General features: G+C 41.7%; 2 protein-coding genes across 4 annotated transcripts in view; one reads left to right on the top strand and one right to left on the bottom strand.

Annotated features, from left to right (window-relative positions):
• Window positions 1–21,179, bottom strand: part of VEPH1 (ventricular zone expressed PH domain containing 1) — a 94,455-nt gene that overhangs the window by 65,395 nt on the left and 7,881 nt on the right. For all 3 annotated transcript variants that reach the window (XM_076341471.1, XM_076341472.1, XM_076341474.1), the window contains exons 3-5: window positions 19,796–20,087; window positions 17,496–17,711; window positions 12,778–12,952 (exon numbers count right to left, since the gene is read on the bottom strand). In XM_076341471.1, coding sequence (XP_076197586.1) covers window positions 12,778–12,952; window positions 17,496–17,711; window positions 19,796–19,933 — 529 coding nt within the window. In that variant the 5' untranslated portion in view covers window positions 19,934–20,087. The remainder of the gene's footprint in view (window positions 1–12,777; window positions 12,953–17,495; window positions 17,712–19,795; window positions 20,088–21,179) is intronic.
• Window positions 3,309–8,932, top strand: PTX3 (pentraxin 3). Its single transcript, XM_076340678.1, has 3 exons — window positions 3,309–3,579; window positions 3,980–4,513; window positions 7,613–8,932. Exons 1-3 carry the CDS (start codon window positions 3,432–3,434, stop codon window positions 8,224–8,226), a joined length of 1,296 nt encoding a protein of 431 aa, XP_076196793.1. The 5' UTR covers window positions 3,309–3,431; the 3' UTR covers window positions 8,227–8,932.

Below are 21,179 nucleotides of genomic sequence, written 5' to 3'. Positions count from 1 at the left end.
TGTTCAGTTCTGGCCATTTTCTAGCCACATTCTTTGTGCAAATCTCTTCCTGATGTTACAAGTGAGTCTGTAAAAAAAAAAGTGTCACTTTTTTTTTTTTTTTTTAACGAGCGTCACTAACATACCGTGGGATTCATGCAAAGCACCAATTCACCCAAAGTTAGAACTAAAATGGTGAGAGGATGTATTTACCTGGACTTTTCTAGACTCAAGTCTGAGTTTGAAATTGAACAATATGGTAACCAAATACACTAAAAATTATTTTCTTCTCTGGATAATTTAGTGTTTACAGGAATAAGTCCTTTCTTTGCACTTGCACATGTTTAGTTTCCACTGGAAGATTTCTGCCCATATGGAGCAGAGCCCTTAAGCTCCAGTCGAATTTCAATAATGGTAACAATTGCAAAAGATGAAATTCCCATGTTCCTGGCAAAATTCATCTCAGCTGTAAAAGTGTAGAGGGAAGGAATTCAGCAAAGATAAACCAAAACTAGCAACTTTAAACAAGGAAAGACAGCCACTAACCTCAGACATGCTATTGCCTAAGCTGGGATGTCACAGGTAGGAAGGTATCTGGAAAGTAAGACTAATTATTCAATCTGAGAAAACAAGCATTTTGAGTATCGGATGTATTAGAGGAGTGATGCAATTCAACATGACACAACATGACATGACACAACATGATGGATTGCAGCCATGAAGCTTCTCCAAACAAAAATACTTTGTACACATGCAAATTTGGGCAATATCTTCCAGTAATCATACAGCAAACATACTGGGTTTATATTCACTAACCAAGATAAATTAAAAGCAAAGGCAAATTAGAAGCAACCCCATCACTTTGGAGTGATATTTAAATGACCTCACTGACATGGAATTGCTTTTAACTGAATAACCTGTCTATACAAACTTGTAAACAACCCAAGCAGACATCACAGTTTTTGTCTGTTCTTCGTATAACTTAAGGAAGGTCATGAAGCACAACCCAATTCACTATTTTCTTGTATTTTCATGGTTCAGAGTTAGCTCTGAGTACCTTTTGCCATTTGTTTGTCACACCTTTTCAGTTTCTAAGGGATTTACGCACATGTAGATCACCAACCTTTTGATTCTCAGAGCTCGGGCCGTCAGAGGCGATATTGTGCCCGTTCCCAAGGAATTCACTTTTTTCTATCTTGCTTCATCTGTCTCAGTCTAAACTAAGAGCCTGAAAAGTATGTTTGTTGTCTGAGAATGGAAAAACATTATATTCAACCCCTTAATTACATTCTTTCCCTCTTCCTTCCCCTACCACCCTTACCCCCAATACTTTCCAGATTAGATTTTCTCAGACTTTCCAAGCAGACCACACACTGGGAATTACACAATTCAGGCAGAAACTAATGTACAGTTGGGGACACTCGATGGCTTTGCACCGCTGGCTGCAAGTCAGGCAGGGAAGAGGCATGTACAGCAGGAGCAACCACAACTGCGTGCTGTGATGGTGCCAGCCCGCCCCAGCTGCCGCAGGACCATGCCCCGGGTGCACTTTGGCCGTGCTCCCTGCACACATGAATTGCAAAGGTTGCCTTGGGCAGAGGAGAGACAGCACAACCCAGCAGTATAGAGAGCTTGTTAAAAAAAAATGAGCCTGGTAGCACACTGCAAATGTAACATGGACAGAAGGAGCTCTCGAAGCTATACAGCACTGTTTCGACATTCACTCCAAATTGAGTATTCAAAGATAAAAGCCCATGCACCAAGACTAATTTTTTGCCCTGGGATGACTCAAGTTAGACACATACCTCCCCAAAAATGTTCACCTCTACTTTACCAAACTTTTCAGGTTTCAAATATATTGCTTCAACATTACTATTTATTATTTGTGTTTGCAGGAGAGGAGCTGGAGGCCCCACAGTGGCAGGAACCCCATATACACATAGGGTGAACAGTGAGACAGTTTGGCATGTAGGAATAGCACAGTACCGTGGCCAGCAGCCCAACACACAGGTAGCCCAGGTTTGCACAAGCAAGGCTGGATACTCGGAGGCATCTGGTATGGCCTGGCAGCAGCACCAGGCTCTCAGCAGCCTTCTGCAGTCCCCGGAGCAGCGGGCTGCCCTGGGGTCTGTACAGCAAGCCTGGAGGAGCCGGGGAGCAGGCAGTGGGCTGGTGGGCAGGCAGCTCCAGCCTTACCTGCCTCCTCAGCAAAAGGCAACACCTGCAAAGTGCCTCTTGGTCCCCGCTGCAGGAGGGGGCAATGGTTGAGGCCACACACACCGTCTCTGCTGCCTCGTGCAGCTGCACCTCTCACTCGTGGCCTAGGTGTCAGAGACAGAATGAGCAAGAACAGAAGCACAGGGCCCTCTTTACACACTCCTCTGTACAGCTATAAGGGGCTAAACCAGAGACTCAAATGGAAAGAGAACACAGATTGCAAGTTAGATGCAATTATGTGGGGTTTTTTTGCTATTCTCTGAATATTTCCTAGCCAATATATAATTTGTACCATATTACCCCTAATGTCACCTAAGCAATGCATCTCCGAAATAATTAATGGCCCATTGAACTGATAAGCTTTCCAGAATTTAAAACAGATTAACACCGATAATAATACTTAGCATTAGATTAATGTCTAATCCAAGAGTGCCTTGTTTTGTTTTTTTCAAAGTTAACAGAAACAATTCTAATAATGCAGCTGCTAATCTACATGCTCCCGACACAAGATACTAGCAGTAACGTATTATCCACATAGTTATGGTGGTGTTATTGGTAACTACGGCTAGAAAAGCAAAACTCTAACAAGCTCTCTTTATGAGTTCTCCTTTATTACTTAAAGCAGTAAACTGTTAGTATATAATAGAAGTTTTTATACATAACTACCAAAAAAGCTACAATATTTAGGTTAAACCATGCACGCGTATCCAAACCAGCTCCAGGTATGTTTATTTTTCTACCAATCCCCTCCAGAGCCCTGGCACATACCAACTACAAAATGAGTTTGCAGAGAACACTTTCCACAAATAACACAAAATAACATAACCAATGTAGCCAGTGCCTGTAGGCAGCGAACTCCAAGTGATTTCATCCCCCGCTCTCACTCTCGCATTGCTGCACGTTACAGCAATCTGCTCTCGGAGGGGAAGTGGCAGCTCACAAGAGCAGCTTTCCCTGTTTCTTCCCCTCCGTGAGTCAGTACATCTCCCCCCAGTGCAAACCTGGAAGGCTGGAATTGAGCAAGCTGCACGCCCCCTTCTCCTCTCGGCCAAAATCAACAGTCAGAAGTGCTCTTATTACGACACTGGCACTAGCATTGCTCATTCATTCAAGCTGAGGCGCTCGGAGCGTTTATTAGGGGCTTGCTGCGTCTCACTCGCAGTCTCGTCTCCGCTGAAGTCTGACTTAGACTTTAGGTCCAGACAGCCCAGCTATTTTCAGGAAGCAGCTAGAAAATGCTGCCCCAAGAAATATTTTCTCTGCTTATGCTGTTCTGTGTTTTCAGGGCTTCTGTTTCTGTTCTGGATGAAGATGATGACTATGATCTCATGTATGTGAACCTGGATAATGAAATTGAAGGTCCAGTTCTTGGTACTGAGGAAAGTAAGTAGATTTAAACTAAATTTGTGTTAAGTGCAGAATTGCATTCTTTGTTGCCTAGCCCTTTTAACAGCTATTATTACCAACACTTTTTTTTTTAAAAGGAAGAAGCATGTGCTTGTACCAGTAGATTATTATGGACAGCAAATGCTAAAGCACTTGGATGGTGTGCCTTGGAATTTGCTTTATACTCTATTTTTCTGTTTTCCTGCAAAAGACTGCTGATGACCGTTTTAGAATTGCTATAATACACACTACTTTACTTTTCTGTTTTGATATAGAGGGAAACACGCTGACAGTCTGGAGCACGTAAGCCTTGCACAAAGCCAGATTTTGTCAAATACTCCTTCTGTTTAAAAATGTAAGTACAAAGGAATAGCAACATCTGTATCTTCCATTCCAGCTGTTTCATGCGACTGCCAGCGAGAGCACACTGAGTGGGACAAGCTCTTCATCATGCTCGAGAACTCGCAGATGAAAGAGAACATGATGCTGCAGGCAATGGACGAGATCCTGAAGGTGGACCTGCAGACCCTGAAAGCAGAGCTGAGCCAGCTCACCACCAACCTCGTGGGCACCTTCACCACCACGATTGAGAAAGTCACCTCCCACATCGTGTCACAGGTAGAACAGGCACTTGTGAAGAACAGTGATCAAGCTGAAGAAGCCAAGAGGCTTCATGAGTCTGAGCAAGGAAAGGTTCTCGAGCACGTTCTGCTGCTGAGCCACAACATGTCCAGCAGGCTCGGCCGGCTGGAGAGCACTTGGCTGAGGAGGTCTGAGGTGGAGGCTCAGGAGACAGCTTTTCAGCAGGATAAATTCAGTCCCATCAGAGCAGACAATCTCATTTTGAACTCTCTGTGGAAAGAGCTACAGCAAACCAGAGCTGAACTGAAGGCATCGCAGAAATGGGCAGCTCAGCACTTACTGCCAGCAGGTAAGTCCACGTGTGCTATGCTTTACCGGAGAGCTCTCTTTGGTGGGCCTGTCCAAACAGACATCCTACAAACACCCCTCTTAAGCACCTTCCTCTGCATACGACTCCAAAGCAATCTCATGAACAGCACAGCAGCTTTGAGCAGTCTGTACACACAGGGAGGAAACCCATTAACTGTTCTCAAAAAAAGAGGCGCTGAGCTTTTCAAATGTGGGATCAAAGAAGGGTTTAATCAAAGCCCTCACACAGGGCAAAGCCAGCTAGGACCCCACCTCCTGCAGGCTCTCCCAGATCAAAACGGTTGCCAGAGAGCAGCAAACATATTTTAAACATACAAATTATGTTCTCTCACCTTTTACCTTCCCAGCTGGTAACTCCTACGCATACACACTAGTCACTGAGCTCTCTCCTGTTCTCTTCATGCATGTACCCACTCCTTCCTCTTCCTGAATTAAATGCTGTCTCCTCACCAACTCCAACTGCCCAAGAGCAGAGCTAGATCCGAGGACACGCTGCTGATGTCAACCAGCTAAGCACGCTTCTTGCAACAGGGAGGGCACATTCACTGCGTGCAACTGTCAGGACAGAATATTTCCTCAAGCATGGAAAAATTAGTAACACTGTGGTATTGTTTGGGTTTTTTTTTTCCCTTCCAAAATGTTTGCATTGGTCAGCAAGCAAGGTGGCCATAGAAAGATGAGCTCATATCTCAAATTTCATGTCAGTTTTTCTGTGCACTGTAATATGAGACCCAAAAAGCAGCTACAGCAACTTGGGTATGGCAGAGCAGACCCCCATCTATTTAAAGCGCGGGTGCAAAATTGCTACATGCACAATATAACTATGTTGAATGTAACTCTGCCTACCAGACAGTTACCACTGCGTGTCTTCTAAATGTTGACCTGTCTTTAATGACCATATTTTCCACAAAAGTAACTTACTGCAGCTTAAAAACCTCACAGAAATCTACAATGGCAAAATCTCGCGGGTGTGTGTGAATAGGAAGTTAGGGATGCAGTTACACCAGCCTTGCCAGCGACCCTTAGCAACACCACCAGCGTGAGCTCTTACACAGGTGAGCAAGAAGGAGCACTTCTTGTAACTGCTAAAGCAAGGGCAACAACTTACACAAGCCTATTACAGTACAAACACAATATAACAATAGTTTACATCAAAGCATTTTACAATCTAACATGAATCTATCCTCTCATGCGGGACATGGATTCAGCTTTTATAAGTAAATTGCTTTTACTCCTTTATTTATCGCAACACTTTAGTAATCTTTGTGTACTGGGAGTAGATCTTACAGCATATTCCTTTTTTCGCCAAACACATGAATCTTGCCTTCCAGAAAGCATGATCTCATTCTTTATCTCTCTCCTGTAACACGGCCAGCCTCGCAGTCCGTTACTCTGCACTAGGTGAGAGTAAAAAAAACTTGATTGGCATTAAGGATCTCAGTCTTATTAGTGGAAATCCAGATTACTTCCACTGGTTCCTATGTGGGTTTATATTAAATGTTCTTATTTTTTTTTTTAATTTAAAAGATATGTTTTAAGTAATTCCAGAGTCTCTCTCTGGAAATTTTTTTTCAAGGGAATTTTTAGCAACTGACTTTAATTTCTCACATCTTGAATTACTGCCAGCCATACTCTTGAGGGATTTTCTAATCACACTTTTTGTTCTTCAGTGAGGCTGGTTTTAATTTTGTTTAGGCCTTGATAATAAAGCCTGAAAGCTTGCTAATTAAAAGCTTTTTCACAATAGTGTTCCTAAGTAGCATTTTAAGGAGTATCCCCAACAGTTGCTCGCTGCTCCTGCCCCTCCTCAAAAGGACCAATGAAGAAATGTAAAATCTGCTCAAAGTTGAAAGGAAGCAGTTTATGAAATAACACTGCAGCGCAATCCTGGAGGACACAAAGAATCCTTCATTCACTGAAGCAGAAATTTCCAGACACATTTTTAGACCCTCTAGCTTGTTTAAACAGGAAATGAACCAGCTTAATTGTAGAAGGGGGCTACTTTTTCCCCTATGTTGCTTAGAATATTAAGTTATATATGACTAGGGAACAGTACATAGAATACCAAAAATGGCTTGGGTTTAGTGATCATCAGTTACTTTTCTAAGTTTCATAAATTTCTGTTAGTGCTAATAATCTAATGTCTATTCTCAACTTATTGATTAATTGGAGATGAGAGATGAACTATTTTAAAAATATCAGTTGTCTTATACATTTCCCAATCTTAACCAGTGCACGTGAAAGTTACTGACCAATAGCCCTAAAGGCAGGGTCAGAAAAGGGAGTCATTATGATAAATAAACAAACACACACATCTCAGCATGCTTCTGCCAATGCTCCCTGTGCCTGCTTTTCAGTAGCTCCTGTCCCCTTGTCCTCTGCTGCCCTGTTATCCACGGGACAACAGCAGGACACTACATAACTGCTCGTGACACAACTACCCAGCGGCTCCGTTTCTCCAGCCGCGGTCTCATACTACTATCCCAGGAATGGCACGGTATCTAAACCTGCCGTTTGATAGATCACTGAACCCATCCCCTCACCGTAACGTTGCTGTTTTCATCACTCCATACTGAAAAAGAACACGGAGGCTAAAGTAAGACTTAAATGAAACAGAGAGAAGACTACCCGACATAATTACCTAATGTAAAGTGCTAATTTCTCTAGGTGACCCAGCAAAAGAGAAGCTCTCCTAAGAGGCACATCAGAGCAGAAGGCACCTGCCCCACACGGACCCTTGGGGAAGCCCAACTTCCCAAGGCAAGCACCAGGGCAGACAGGCAGCATTAAACCTAAAGGTCACTTTGCATGACACAGGACTATACAATACACTACTTTTGCAGCAAGGGAAGAGCCAAGCCTTGTTCCTGCAGCTTGCTTAGCCCCTAGACCCATTGCCATAATATTTGGCAAATTCGTCCATCAGATCTGACAGCTTCTTCAAAGCATCCTGCATCCCACTGGGTGAGCTGAGCTCTCAGCTCCCTTTGAGAAGCTCAGGAGTGAGCATATGTCAAGGGTCCTAACTGTGCAAATAGATCAGTTTTTATTTACCTAACAATCTTTCTAATTTTTTCAGGGTGTGAAACAGCAATTCTATTCCCCATGCGTTCGAAAAAGATATTTGGGAGTGTTCACCCAACTGCTGGAATGACCCTTCACTCCTTTACTGCTTGCATCTGGATCAAGGTGACTGAGGCTTTGGGCAAAACTATTGTCTTCTCCTATGGAACCAAGTTAAATCCATATGAAATCCAGCTTTATCTCAGCTGGGAGTCTGCAGTGCTTGTTGTTGGTGGTGACCAGCACAAGTTAGCTGTCAAAAATGTAGTTGTTCCTGGGAAGTGGATCCATCTCTGTGGCGCCTGGAGCTCAGAGAACGGATCTGCATCTCTCTGGGTGAAGGGAGAGCTCGCAGCCACCGCCTTGGACATTGCCGACGCTCACACCGTTCCAGACGGAGGGATTTTGCAGATTGGTCAAGAAAAGAATGGCTGCTGCGTTGGAGGTGGATTTGATGAAGCTTTAGCGTTCTCTGGAAAATTAACTGGCTTTAACATGTGGGACAGAGTGCTCAGTGCCAAAGAGATAGCAGCGCAGAGCGGAGAAGATGCGTGCAGTATCAGGGGCAACATCATCGGGTGGGGAGTCACAGAAGTTTTGCCATACGGGGGAGCCCAGTACATTTCTTAAGTTCTGGTAAGGCAGTTTCTGAAGCAGAGAACATATTTAATGAAGAGTGGAATGCCAATATGTACAAGTAAACAGAGCTGTAGGAGCCCACATCTCTCAAATTCCCGAGGAAGTTTAGCATTGCAAGTTTACAAAGTGAGGTACTGTAGAGATGGGATTTGATCTCTGCCTGCTGTTTTGGCAAAACACTGAAAAAAACCACATCAAGGCGTGACATTGGAAAAGCTGTTCCTAAGGTCAGATGACCGCTGTCTCTCTAGCATAGTGTTTTCTGATGTATACACGTGCCACTGTGGACATTTCGGAGCCGAATGGTGCTCCTGGCATCACTGCTGAAGCAAACACATGAGGTATCTGGCTGACCAGTCTCTGCATAACAGACATAAGGCCACGCATCTTCCCAGCTCCTCCAGTCATTGGTTTTTATAGTGCTAATGTGAATTGTACAGAGGAACCACATAAGCCAAGAAATGTGTTGTTTATTAATCATTGTTAGTAATTTGTAGACTATAACAAAACTAGCTCCTTGTTTAAAGCATTATTTATGCCACAGATTGACCTAACATATAAAAGTAATATTCCCCATCATAATCTGATGTTACATTTTGAGAAAATGCAGCTGTATTATATTGTAAATTGACTTTGTAATAATTTTATTGAAATTATTTTTGTAAAGTTGTTCTATTAAATAAAGATACTTTACTAAACTAAAACTTTCCGTGTTTCTCATGAACTGAAACTCTGAAAGTAAGTACCAATTGGGAATTTTTCCATGTTTTGAACCACACAGTTTTAGCAGCTAATAGAAAAAGAAAGGTTGGACCAGATGATCCTTGAGGTCCCTTCCAACCTGGTATTCTATGATAAATATCAACAGCTCATACAGAGACCCTCAGAGGACCAAAATCCAAGCATTAACCAGAGACAGCTTTAAAGGCCTGTCATGATAACAATCCCTCTTTGTGAACGCTGCCATGTGCAAGGATCTGCCACTCTAAGAGTTCTCCCATGTGGACATGGTCACTTGTACAGAAGAGATGCTTTGACATACTGACACACGTGCATTGACCTAAGGCTGTGCTAGCATGGCGCCTGGAGGCTGAAGGAAGGATTGGTTTTGAGATATCACCAAATAAAAATCAATCTGTACCCCATGCATAATGCTGGCCATCCGAGAAGGACATACTCAGTTTTAAGATACATTTAGATATCCAAGGTAACCAACTTGTTTGATGCTAACAGGAGGTTTGTGCAAGGCAGAACTGATGGCAGCAGCTTTCTTCTCTCACGTTCACAAGCTTATCCAAAATCCAGTAAAAACATAGGGCTGGATACAGTGCATAAGAAACAGATGCAGAGAACCAAGATACTGGTAGTGATTTGCGTGTAGAAAACAGAGCAGAAGTAGACAATGATAAACAGTTATTTGCTGGATACGTAACCATTTATGACAAGAATGATTATTCACCACCTGTTGAAGCCTCTGAACAAGTTATCGTGGAGAATGTCTTACTCAAAGCAATTCTTATTTTCACTAGAAGCAGCCCACCCTTCTGCTCTATTCACGTTTCTCTTCTCATTCTCTACAGATGTCCTAAGAACACGCCGTGAAAAGTTCCTTGACATGTTGCTGCTATGCTTATTCCTGACTATGACACAGCTACCAGATCCTTCCTTCCACCATAAAAAAGTAGTAGTAAGAAAAAGCTATGACAAGGTAATTTCCACTTTGCTATGCCATTCAAGAGGGTTGTGCTTCATAGCTAAAGTTATATGATCTGCTCCAAAGTTTTGGCAGCACTTCATTTAAGGTAAAAATAACTGCTCCAATTGCTGGAATTTCTCCTATTACCCTGCAATAAAAATGTATCTAAATTATAAATGCTTAGTAGTAAGCACAACAAAAATTCCTTACTAAATAATATCTGCAAATAACCTTAACTACAGAACAATGAAATATTACCTCCGTTCATCTGCTGTCAGCCAGAAAACAGATCTTCAGAGTTAAGAAAAAACACTTGAGGTCCCAACATTGTGCAAGGGCAAAACCGCTCTCAAATCCTCTTTCCATACAGTGCCCTCCATTAAATGAAAACAAATGTCTGTGAAACGCAGCAGAAAAAGCAAAATCCTCAAAAAAATTATCAGAAGTCCTTCCTGACTACTTTTCTTATTGTATCTCATACCTGAAATACTTTGTCTTGGAAGGAGCCTTTTCCTATCTCTGTTCTGGTTTGGCAGATGACCAAATGCAAAGCCAGTCCTTTTATTCTCACTGACAGCTGGAAAACTCTCCTCTTTTCAATTGCTTTGCTCTTCCTTTATCACCTCTGTAGACTAGCAAAGCTTTCCCACAGTCTAGTCCCCTCCTGCCCAGCACCACAAGTCATGTCCATCAGCACGCTTCTCTCTTTCCTTCCCAGCGTAACTATATTTTTCTTTGTCAACAGTTACTTTGCCTGTTTGTAAACCACCAAGTAAATAGTATTTTGGGGGAGTTTGGGCTCCAAATATGGAAAAGCCACCGCGACCCTGCTTTCGCACTGCAAACGTAGAAATGAAGGAGCAAGCACAAGACGTGTGCCTGGAGTACGTTGCTGAGCCCAGTTCTGCTCTCTAACAAGCCTCTGCTGAATGCAACATCCACATCCCTTGCCTGAGCTCCTCCGGAAGGTGGAGCAGCCGTGGGACTCTCAGATTACAGCAACGACTGCAGGGTAGTTTTGCTGCTGTTCCCTGGAAACAGGAATAAATCTGCCTGATCCCTTATGCTGATGGAAGGTGTCAACACAGGGCCTGTCAGCATCGCGGGCACGGTACAGACATTTGCATGTTTAGAAGCTGAGTTCACACTAACTGGAACAGAGTAGTTAAACACTCTTTCTTAAGAGCTCTTTTTTCGCTAATAAGATAAGAAACCGATTATGCAGCCAAACAGTTGCCCCAAGTAATCAAAAAAATCCAGTTAGCTCTAAAACACTCACAGGCAACAGGCCAAAGTCTACTATCAGTCTCACTGGTGCCATTAGGCTGAGCCCCGTCTGTGCAGCACCAGAACAAGGCCCTTTGTCTCCACACTGCTTTGTAAATCCATCCTTAGCAGCTTATCCTCTTGCTTCCCTTCTCCCTTCAGCAAACACTCAGTCTTTAAGCACGGTTCTTAGCCTGCTGCAAAGCAACCTTTTCATGCCTGAAATACAAATTATGTACAGTGCAATTAAGCCAGTATGCAAAACAGAGCACTTTGCCTATTCAGAGTGCCCTCTTCCAGTCTGGAATTTCCAAATCTGATGTCCACAGCAACATCTGCTGGTGGAACAACATAAATACACAAAAACGAGCAGGAACAGTCACAATGAAACCTTTAGTTGTGCGTGTTAATCACTTGTGTTAATCACTTTTCCTAAACCTATGACTATACCATAAAACCTGTTTCGCTTCATTTCTTTCTATTAATAGCACTGCTTTACAAGTGGTAATGCACAACGTTAACACATAAATACTAATGTCACAAGTCTTAAAAGAATTATCCACGTGGTTTTGTAAGTTGTTAGCAATATTCTGTTCTTGGACTCTACTCAATTAGTATTATCACACAGCTTATACGTATTTATCATATTTATCACACATTTGTCCTTAAACAAAGCAGACAGAAATATGCAAACTGTTACAGTAACGTCTTAACGACAAAATTACTTTCTAACTTAGCTATCCCTCCATAAAACGCCTAAAAATAACTACACTCCATTTATATTTTTTAATAAATACAGAATGCACACATTTATTTTGAGGGCTTAACATCTTCATAACAATGTTCTCGGAATAATTAGACAGCTATTGCTACTTATTGCTATTACTACTTATTGCTATTACCCATACTTGAAGAAAAGCAAACAGTGATTTTACTACTGCAGTAGCACTGCATTGCAAAAAATACTGTGAACTTTACTACTTCAACTAAATTGGACTTCCTTTTGTAGAGGTATGAATATTTTTTGCTTTTTAAACCACAAAAGTAAAATGTACAGAGTTTAGCAACAGTATTCTATGTGAAGTTAATAATGTAGGCAAAATTAAAGAACCACTACAAAGCTTTTATATCTTACATCAGACTATTTTGCTACAGAATGGGATTAATTTCATCCCCATTTATATTTTGGAGTATTGCCAATGACATTAATAAAAAGGATAAGAGCCCAGTAACTAGTGTCTCGTATCATGGCTTATAATTTGAAGTCCATTAGTATGGTATACTAACAAGTACAGATGTATTTCCTGCCCTGTGGGTCATCCAATCTATAATGAAACTTCCATAGTCAACAAGGTTCAGTAAATTCACACGTTCTTGAAAGGTCTTCCTTGATATAGTCTGTTATTAGATTGTGTCTAACATGTTTTATCACGTTTATAGATATGTCCCTATGTATGCTTTATACATACATGCCTCATACATGTTTTTACATATAACGTGTTTGTACATAAGCCTAATACAGCTTAACTAATCAGTGCGCATGCTGAAGGACTACATCCAAAATCTCAGTGTATTCCTACCTTGAAGGACACTTTTGACAATGGTATCTGTGTGATCAGCCAGCAGATCCGCTTTAGCGATTGCAGCCAAGGATAGATAACTTGACATGTTTCTGCACAGTTCTTTATTGCCCCTCTGAAGAAATTTCACCGCCACTGGGACAGCTAAGGCCATTACTGGTGGTCGATTGTAATTCTGTAAAAACATGAAAAAACACTGCAAAATAAGCAGCTGAAAAAAATGATTAAACTAAAGTCTCGTGCTGATCAGAATAGAAAAACAAAAATCAGCAGGAGAAAAAAAAAGCAAAACACATGTCAAGAAAGGTTATGTTTTGGTAACACCACTGAAGGCAGACTTCAAAGAAAGGGCGAGTAAGGAAATTTATAAGTACTGCACCAGGAGATTCTAATAATGCACCTATTTTTGTCTTCTGCAAGAGGAGAAAACACGATATTAAGTGCACTAGTTAAATGTTAACTGCTGTAACATTTCTAACGACATTTTGTGTTTGGTGCTCTCAGAGAAGACAGCAGAAGCTGTATCCATCATCCACACAGAGTAGGTAATTTTCATCCCAAAGCATAGGAAACATCTCAGAGCAGTCACTCACGCTGTTGACTGGTGAATATTGCTCCCTGCAGTAAGAGACTCATTGCTGCCTGTCATTCCTGCATCGCAGTGACCTGCCCCGCTCCGATATCCAGCCCCAAGCAGGGCAGCCCAATGTGCAGGCACAGAGTCAAGGCTCAGGGAAGCTTAATTTCAGGCATGGGTAAATCTTCCCCAGCACAAGTCAGAGCCTCCCTCATCTAAACTGAAGTGTGTTACTACTCTGAGTTTTGGCCTACCTTTGTGCTGGCAGAGACCACATGAAGAAAGGACTCCTCTATTCCCAGAACAGGATCTCATGCTAAGCCACTGGGACTAAATCAAAGGCAAACTGGTCAAATGAGGAAAAGAGTACACATGAGTAAGTGTACTGGGAGACTTGCTCACAGGATAATAGCTTTAGTATTGATCATCAATTTTCTTCTAATAATAATTTAGATTTCCTTTCTTAAACTCCAGGCAATTTCTCTGAACATCGGGGTCAACTGAAATTTTTCAAGACAGCTAACTTTTGTCCTCAAAATGGCACCTAGCGTCAGTGATCTCAGGGGTATCTGCATGTACACTTAGTTTTGACTTTGACATGTACTTTTAGTTTTGACTAGCATGTGACACTTAGTACACTAAGTTTTGAAATTAAGGTCAGAAAAGGTTTTCTGCAACTATTTGTACATGTGAAATTGTGTGCACAGACTATACCCCTCTTTACCCATTAAATTCCCATACATAACTGCCCTTGAAACTAGTAGGATATGTTTATGTGTAACTGAGGACCTACATTCTTTCTGGAGCCTCCTTAATCAGTGCTTTTCTCTCATCTTCGCTCATTTTTGAACATCTCTTTGAAACTGGAGTACATCATTGTTTTGGAAAATAATCCTGCAATATGATTATATTTAATTAGCATCTGAAATCACAGGCAACCACTGGAACCCAGATGTTTCAGAAAGTGACAAAATAGCGCAAAGAAAGGCAGTCCAGACTTAACACATGCTCATTCTGGAGCAGCACTGAAAAAAATAAATTTAGACCTGAGAAAAAAAAACAAAGTTCTTGTTCCATATACCCTGCTATGTTGCCTCCTAGGCCACCTCTGCCTCTGTCAGCAGTAACTGCCTTTGCCATTAGCCTCACGGAGAGCAGGACTGACCCTAATTAAGGCTGCATTGTGCCACTCAACCAATGCAAAAGAGCCAAGTTTAACCGGCTATGAGGATTTTTCCTTGCAACAGAGACCTGCCAAGGATTGGAGTGCTGCAACCGCTCTGGGACAGTCCCTTTCTGCCAGGCCCATAAGGAAGAAAGGGCTGCAGCAACTCCTAGGTGTCAAGATAGCTCATCGTGGCAACTGCCATATGACCTTAAAATGAATAGAGCTTTATGCAGCAGCATGTTTAAACCAACATAATGCCTTATTATATTTGGCTGAGAAGCACTACTGAGTAGGAGCCAAATTCTGCCTCCAAGTTATACTCTAGGACTCCACACAGAAAGAGCAGGAAGATAAGATTTGGCCCTCGGACTATGATTTAAAAGATCTAAGAAAATTCCAAAGAAAATTTTTTTTTTTTTTTTCCTACAATAAAGATAAAATACTTTGTTAAGAAAAGGTTTGAATTCAGATGGAAGGAGAAAGGTTTCATTTGTTCCATTATAAATATCAGGGCATGAATGCACACTTACGAAAATGTGAAGGTGACAATGAAAAACAGATTTCAATAATATGATACAGTGATGTTTGCTAACCTAGGGGACCTCCCTGCTGCTAATATCAACAGAAACAGGCTGAGAGATTCAACCCAGCTGTCAGATATTCATTACTACTTCAACTATCCCTCACGTCTTGTATAAAAACTCATTTTATGCCTTCTTTCTTTTTTTACGCAAAGGAACTTGCTGATAATAGCTCTGTTTCAGGGAGCAGTAAGTGTGCTGTCATAACTTCCTCATTTCATTTCAATGAACTCCTTTCTTTAAGTAATCTGCAACACAGTGCAATCCCTAAAACATTTGCATATGAGCTAGCTTGATTTAGGCACACAGTTGCCAACAGCACAAACTGAAAGCTTAGACAAGCCATTGCATACTTTAGTATTCTCATGAAATATGATTTCTAAAATACCGCAAAGACAAAATATGATTTTATAATGTACAGTCTCTCATCTGGAAAGTTTAAGCTGTGTTGGTACCGGTATCCAAATCCAGTTACTGTCTCACCTCCAGGGATACAAGACAGAAAGGGAGATTAGGCAACACCTCCAGGAACGCGTTGCCTATCAGAAAGCATGCTCCCTACCAAAGCCAGTCATTCACAGAGAAAGGCAGAGGGGACACAACCCCCTGATATACCACTGACCTTCATAGGATGCGTTACTGTGCCCTGCGCTGGGGTGCAGCTTATGGATCACAGCTCAGGGATGCCAGCGCAGCGCAGAAGAAATCTTGCTAAGCCTCATCCACAGTCTTGACCAAATGTCTGGCTAGAATAAACTTCTGTGTTTCCCAAACCAAAATCAAAAAGAACCTGGGCTTCAGAAAAGGAGTTTTTTCCTTCTTTTAATATTTTGCTATAATACACTTTTTTGTGCATCTTCAGCGTGACAGACCAGGGGTAAACGGAACTGACCATTGTGAAGTAAAACTTCATTGAAGCAAATTCAGCATTGATGTTATTTTTTCTGAAACTCTTTGTTCCTTTTGGACTATAAACACTTTCAGCGAAACCAGATGAGGAATCTCAATAAGTCTATGGAACAATATATCCTACAAGGGGCTAAGCAGTACCTTTCATGGGACAGTGACATACTTGTGCCACTATTGCTTGAATTTTTATAATGAAAGAAAAAAAAAAACCCAAACCCCCATCTGATTTAAGAGGCAGAAGTAAAGAAAGCAACTATGAAACAGCAGACATACTGCAAACATCACCCCAGAGTAGTCTGTATAGAAAGGCACTCCATAGCAACTGTTTCTCCATCTGACATGGAGCTGGTCCCCATGAATTGTACCCACAGCTGAAGCTCTGCAAACAACCTTGATTTCTGCTTGCAGTTGGATAACTGTGCACACAGGTTTCTCTATGGGTCTCTCCAATGTATTATATTGCTTTCCCAACAAAAAATGATATTGCCTGCAGTCCCAGCTAAAAAAAAAACAAAAAACCCCAACCCCCCCCAAAAAAAACCACAGCCAAAACCCACAAACCAACAAAATCAAAAAACCACCCCAAACTCACCCTGATTTAATACCAGATTCCCCCTTCCCCCCCTTTAAATGGCTTTTCATCCTCAGCTTACTTTCTTAGAACGCCTTGGAATAGCCCATTCCTATCCCCAAAAGGCTGCTATATACTAAGATGTCTTCTTTTTAGTCTTGCGTTCACAGGGAGCAATAGGTCATAGACTACTGAGTTCAAATAGGACTCAATTTCAGCCGTTCTAGCAAATGTTTTTGGGACCTAAATACTTTTTCCAGTCTTGTTGTTGCTGCCTCTAACATTTAGTAAAATATTCTAAGAAATTATTCTGACACTCCTGGCCAGAGCATAACTTCTTTCTAGTCCTCTATTTAGAGTAGTAGCAATCAGATTTTAGTTCAAAGTCAGTTTTCTGTGTTGTATCTGGACTCAGCTTTTAGAATCAAAATGTTAAGGGAGATCCTCCTTACTGACAGCATATCTGATGACCTAAATTTCGTGTCATTAAACTCTTTGGCATTTTGCTGCCTTCCAGAATGATTCAAAAGAATAAGCTCTTCCCTGATATTAAATGCTTTCAAATGAATCTTTCTGTAACCACAGAAAATGGTAGTCCTATGTCTTCCATTTTAATACTTACATGAAATGCAAATACTTGAAATTAATGGAGCATTAAGATAATGAAATCTGGCACTAAACAGCCAAGACGCTTCTAAAGATAAGGAAGCTGCCAAAACTTTTGACTCACTGCAACAGATGCCATATGCATTTAACAATATACATTGACAATTGGGGTCATATTCTTGGTTTTAAAGAAATGCAGAGACTCCCATGCACCCTCAGAAAACATAAAGTACAACTGCATTTTAAAAGATAAAACTGAATATCCAATGAATGCATTACACTCCCTTGCTTTCAGCTCAGTCTTACCTGCAAGATACAGCTCATGATATCGGATGCAATTTTTGCATGTGGTGTGTCCTCATCTTTTCCAGAAGGTTTCAGGTTGTGTTCCAGACATGACTCCCAGAGAGCCACGAGGGCTTTCCCGTGCTTTTCTATGGACGCTGTCTCCCTGATGGCAGTGGTGATGCGAGTGACACAGATTTCCACCACAGCCTGGTCATTGTCATTAGTCTGGTAGTCCTGGTTCAAATGAAATGACAATTGCCAATGAATTCCCATCCTTTTCAAGGACCCCAAAAAATTAGCCTGAAGACATGAAGTTTTTGTAACTGTCCAGTGTCCATTTTCTCACTTCCACCTTTACAACGAACATTTAGTGTTATTAAACACAGAAATTAGTCATCCCATAGACAATTCACCATTTTAGATCTTAATTCTCGTTATTGTAAAGATATGGATTGTGTTATCAAATGATTTTTAGTAGTCTGTCTTGAAGCATGGCCTTCTTGACCAGGGATTGCAGCCGCACACCTTAGAACCACTCGCACAGGCCTCTTCTCCCGTAACTGTCCTAAAACTGAAACTGGAATTTATATATCCACAATATATATAGCCAAATGCAGGGTCCTAAATATTTCACATCATGTTGAGTCCCTGATGTAAACACAGTTAGTTTCAATTAGTATAAATGTAACATGAATAAAAGTTAATTAAATAGGCTTTATCACAAAATCCTGTAATCCCCCATAATCACTGACACGGATGCCACATGACTATGAAATAGCAGCGCTTCGTCTAACCTAAAAGACCCAGAATACACAATCACTGTCCCTTGGTCTAACCTATGCTATTTCACCCTAAAAAGTAATGAAGATATAAGGCAGACTGAAGTATTAATTAAAAGTCATTGTTTTTGCTAGATAAAGCATGGTAATTTTTAAAAGGCTGGAGCCAAGTTCAGCACTAGCTTGTGGAAGCGCAGCTCTAGAGTTAGCTCTGGGGGCTCTGCGCTGCGGTGTGGCATGACAGTGTATCACAGGCAGAAGCCACGACATTTGGGTCTGTCTCAAAGCAATTCCCTGCCTTTATTCACAGCTAGCCCTCTACGAGCTTTGCTTGGCATGACAGAAAAATCCATGCACTTATTAAAAAAAGAAAACACTTACACTTTTTCTTTTGTATAAGATTACCTACTGATAAAGAGGTGAACAAGTTAACAGCCGCTGGCTGGGACGGCACAAGAGCAAACCCCTGGCGAGAGTTGCGGTCGCTGGCTGTGCACGGACACGGAGAGCAGAGCAGTCCTGTCCGCACTGCTGTGAAACTCCTCACATTTGGGGAAAAACGTACGTCAAACCCAGACTGCTCAGACAGCAGGAACAGGGCAGCGCTGGAGCAGCTCCCCGATCTCCAGAGCCCTCTGGTGGGAATCGCCGCTCCACAGCTCAGAGGTAGGGGATGGCCCTGCAGGATGCTTTAGCTGCTTAATTAATGCAGACTGGTGTGTTCGTAAAAACATTTTGTAGCAAATTCAGGCATTATCTCTCAAAAAGTATATTAGGGGGAATTTGTGTAAAATTCCTGATAATCTGCAGTTAGGTGAGTCGAAGTACATCACAAACAGCAGACATAATGGTCAAAATAACTTGATTAATGTTCTGAAAGACTGTGCAGATGTAATTGCTGTCAAAGAAATGACCAAAGAGAAGAGCCAGTGTACAGTGGCTGCCCTGATGGATGAGTCAGTTCTTGTTGCAACCGGCAATGCCGTGATCAATGCTCTGAGAGTCAGAGGTTTGCACATTGCCAAAACTGATTTCTAAAAATCACTTGCTATATGAAGTGCCAGAAAAGTGCAGTTGTGAGAACATGTACGTGTTGCTAATCGAATATCCTAAAGCTCAAAAAAGATTTTCCCTTCCCTTCAGCAGACTGGAAGCAGGAAGGATAAAGAGCTTTTTTTTTTTTTTTTGGACAGCACTTCTAAAGAGTTTACCAAAATCCATGAGCCTACCGTCATTCAGAACACTTTCTGCTGCAAACAGAATACACACTATATGTACAGTGTACCTGTAACCTCCTGTTAATCTTTAATATGCCTTAAATAACTATTTAATAAAAATGATGATAAAGATGAACTTGAAATACCTTTAAAGGAAATCCAGCTAGTGGGAACTGGATTTGGTTACCACATTTTTAAATCTTACACTTTGCTCGGCATTCTTTTTAGAAACTTAAGTTGTGTATGTCCCCGCCTTTAATATTTTATTTATACAATACATTTAATCTCATGAAAAATTATTAAAGGACAGTGTTTCACTTACCACAGATGAACTAATTATTCTTATTTGTTCAAGAGCTTCTGAGAGGCTTCCTTCGATTTCAGCATCCTCTAAGGAGAAAAGATCCCCTGCACGTGATAGGTCCTTTTGTGCTAAAACCAGCCCAAACAGATGATGCATGGCTGCATTCGCTGCCACTCAGCCAGACCTCTGCATGCACCATGTATATGAATGACTCAGATGAGGACAGAATGGAAACAGTCCTGTGAACTAGTGATCAATTTAATAGGAAGACTATATCTGGGGCATATTTCAAGACTTCCTTGGCCCCAATCTAAAAGGAGAAAAAAAAAAAAAAAAGGAGGGGGGAAATTAGCAGACGCATTGACTGTCATATTCCAGTTTAGCTAAGATTTTGAAATGGTGTATGTAAGCAGCATACAGGATCCCCTGATCCAGGGACATCCTTAAGCACGTACCATGAACTGCATGTTGAAGGATCTTTTGCCCTCAAACACTAAACAGCTTAAAATTAGCTAAACGATACATAACTTTTAATAAGTAAGAACAAGTTTTTGTCCTTTCAATGGATATCAGCTGAGCAGGATGGTGACTGGACTAACTGATAAGGATTACAAACCACCTTTCTGTGGTCAGGAGCAGAGCAGAGCTAGAGGAGGCAGGCGAAGCCGCTTTGTTTGTTTTCTGGGTTGTTGTGTCTTGACTCCAGAAATTAGCAAGATTGAGAAGATAATGATTTTTGTTTAGAAAAACAGTCAGTTTTGTTGCCAAAATGGTCCCTGCAGTCTTTTCAACTCATGTAAAACAAACACTTGGCTGAGCTGAAACTATGCACTTCTCCTTGGCTGGGGAATTTAACAGAAGCCGAGCCAAGTGGGGCTGGGCTCGGCACCACGCACACACTCATGAAAGAGAACAGTCCTGCACTTCTGCCCCAAAACTCTGGTGTTTAAAGCATCTGCAGAGGAGACATTTGCCTTAACTATAGGAGAAGGTTTTTTTTTCCACATTTCAGAAGTGCTATTTGTTATTCCAAGACTTCCAGGACTTGCCTTGTGCTACGGGTCCCTGTGCTCATGCACCTCTGAAGTGAGGGTCTTCATGGCCAACCTCAGTACACACGAGGAAGGGACCAACACCACAGGGTCCTTCAGGCCCAGAACATCCCATGGGGCTTGGACATCCTCCTTGGACTTCGCCAAGGACGTACAAATCCATGCAGGCAGAAAATGTCTGTCCTTGAGTCTTCCAAGGGTCTCCATGATGGCCCTACCAGTAGGAACAGGACAAGGGCAGTCCCTCCTCCCTCAGCTCCTGATTGTACTGCACTTCTTCCATCCTTTCCCACCAACACTATTCACAATGACAAAGAAACCCAGCAAGCCACAATTTTTCAGCCCCAAAG

This window comes from Aptenodytes patagonicus, chromosome 6 (genome assembly GCF_965638725.1).
Source record: "Aptenodytes patagonicus chromosome 6, bAptPat1.pri.cur, whole genome shotgun sequence".
Taxonomy (NCBI): domain Eukaryota; kingdom Metazoa; phylum Chordata; class Aves; order Sphenisciformes; family Spheniscidae; genus Aptenodytes; species Aptenodytes patagonicus.
This window is presented reverse-complemented; position numbering and strand designations above follow the sequence as displayed.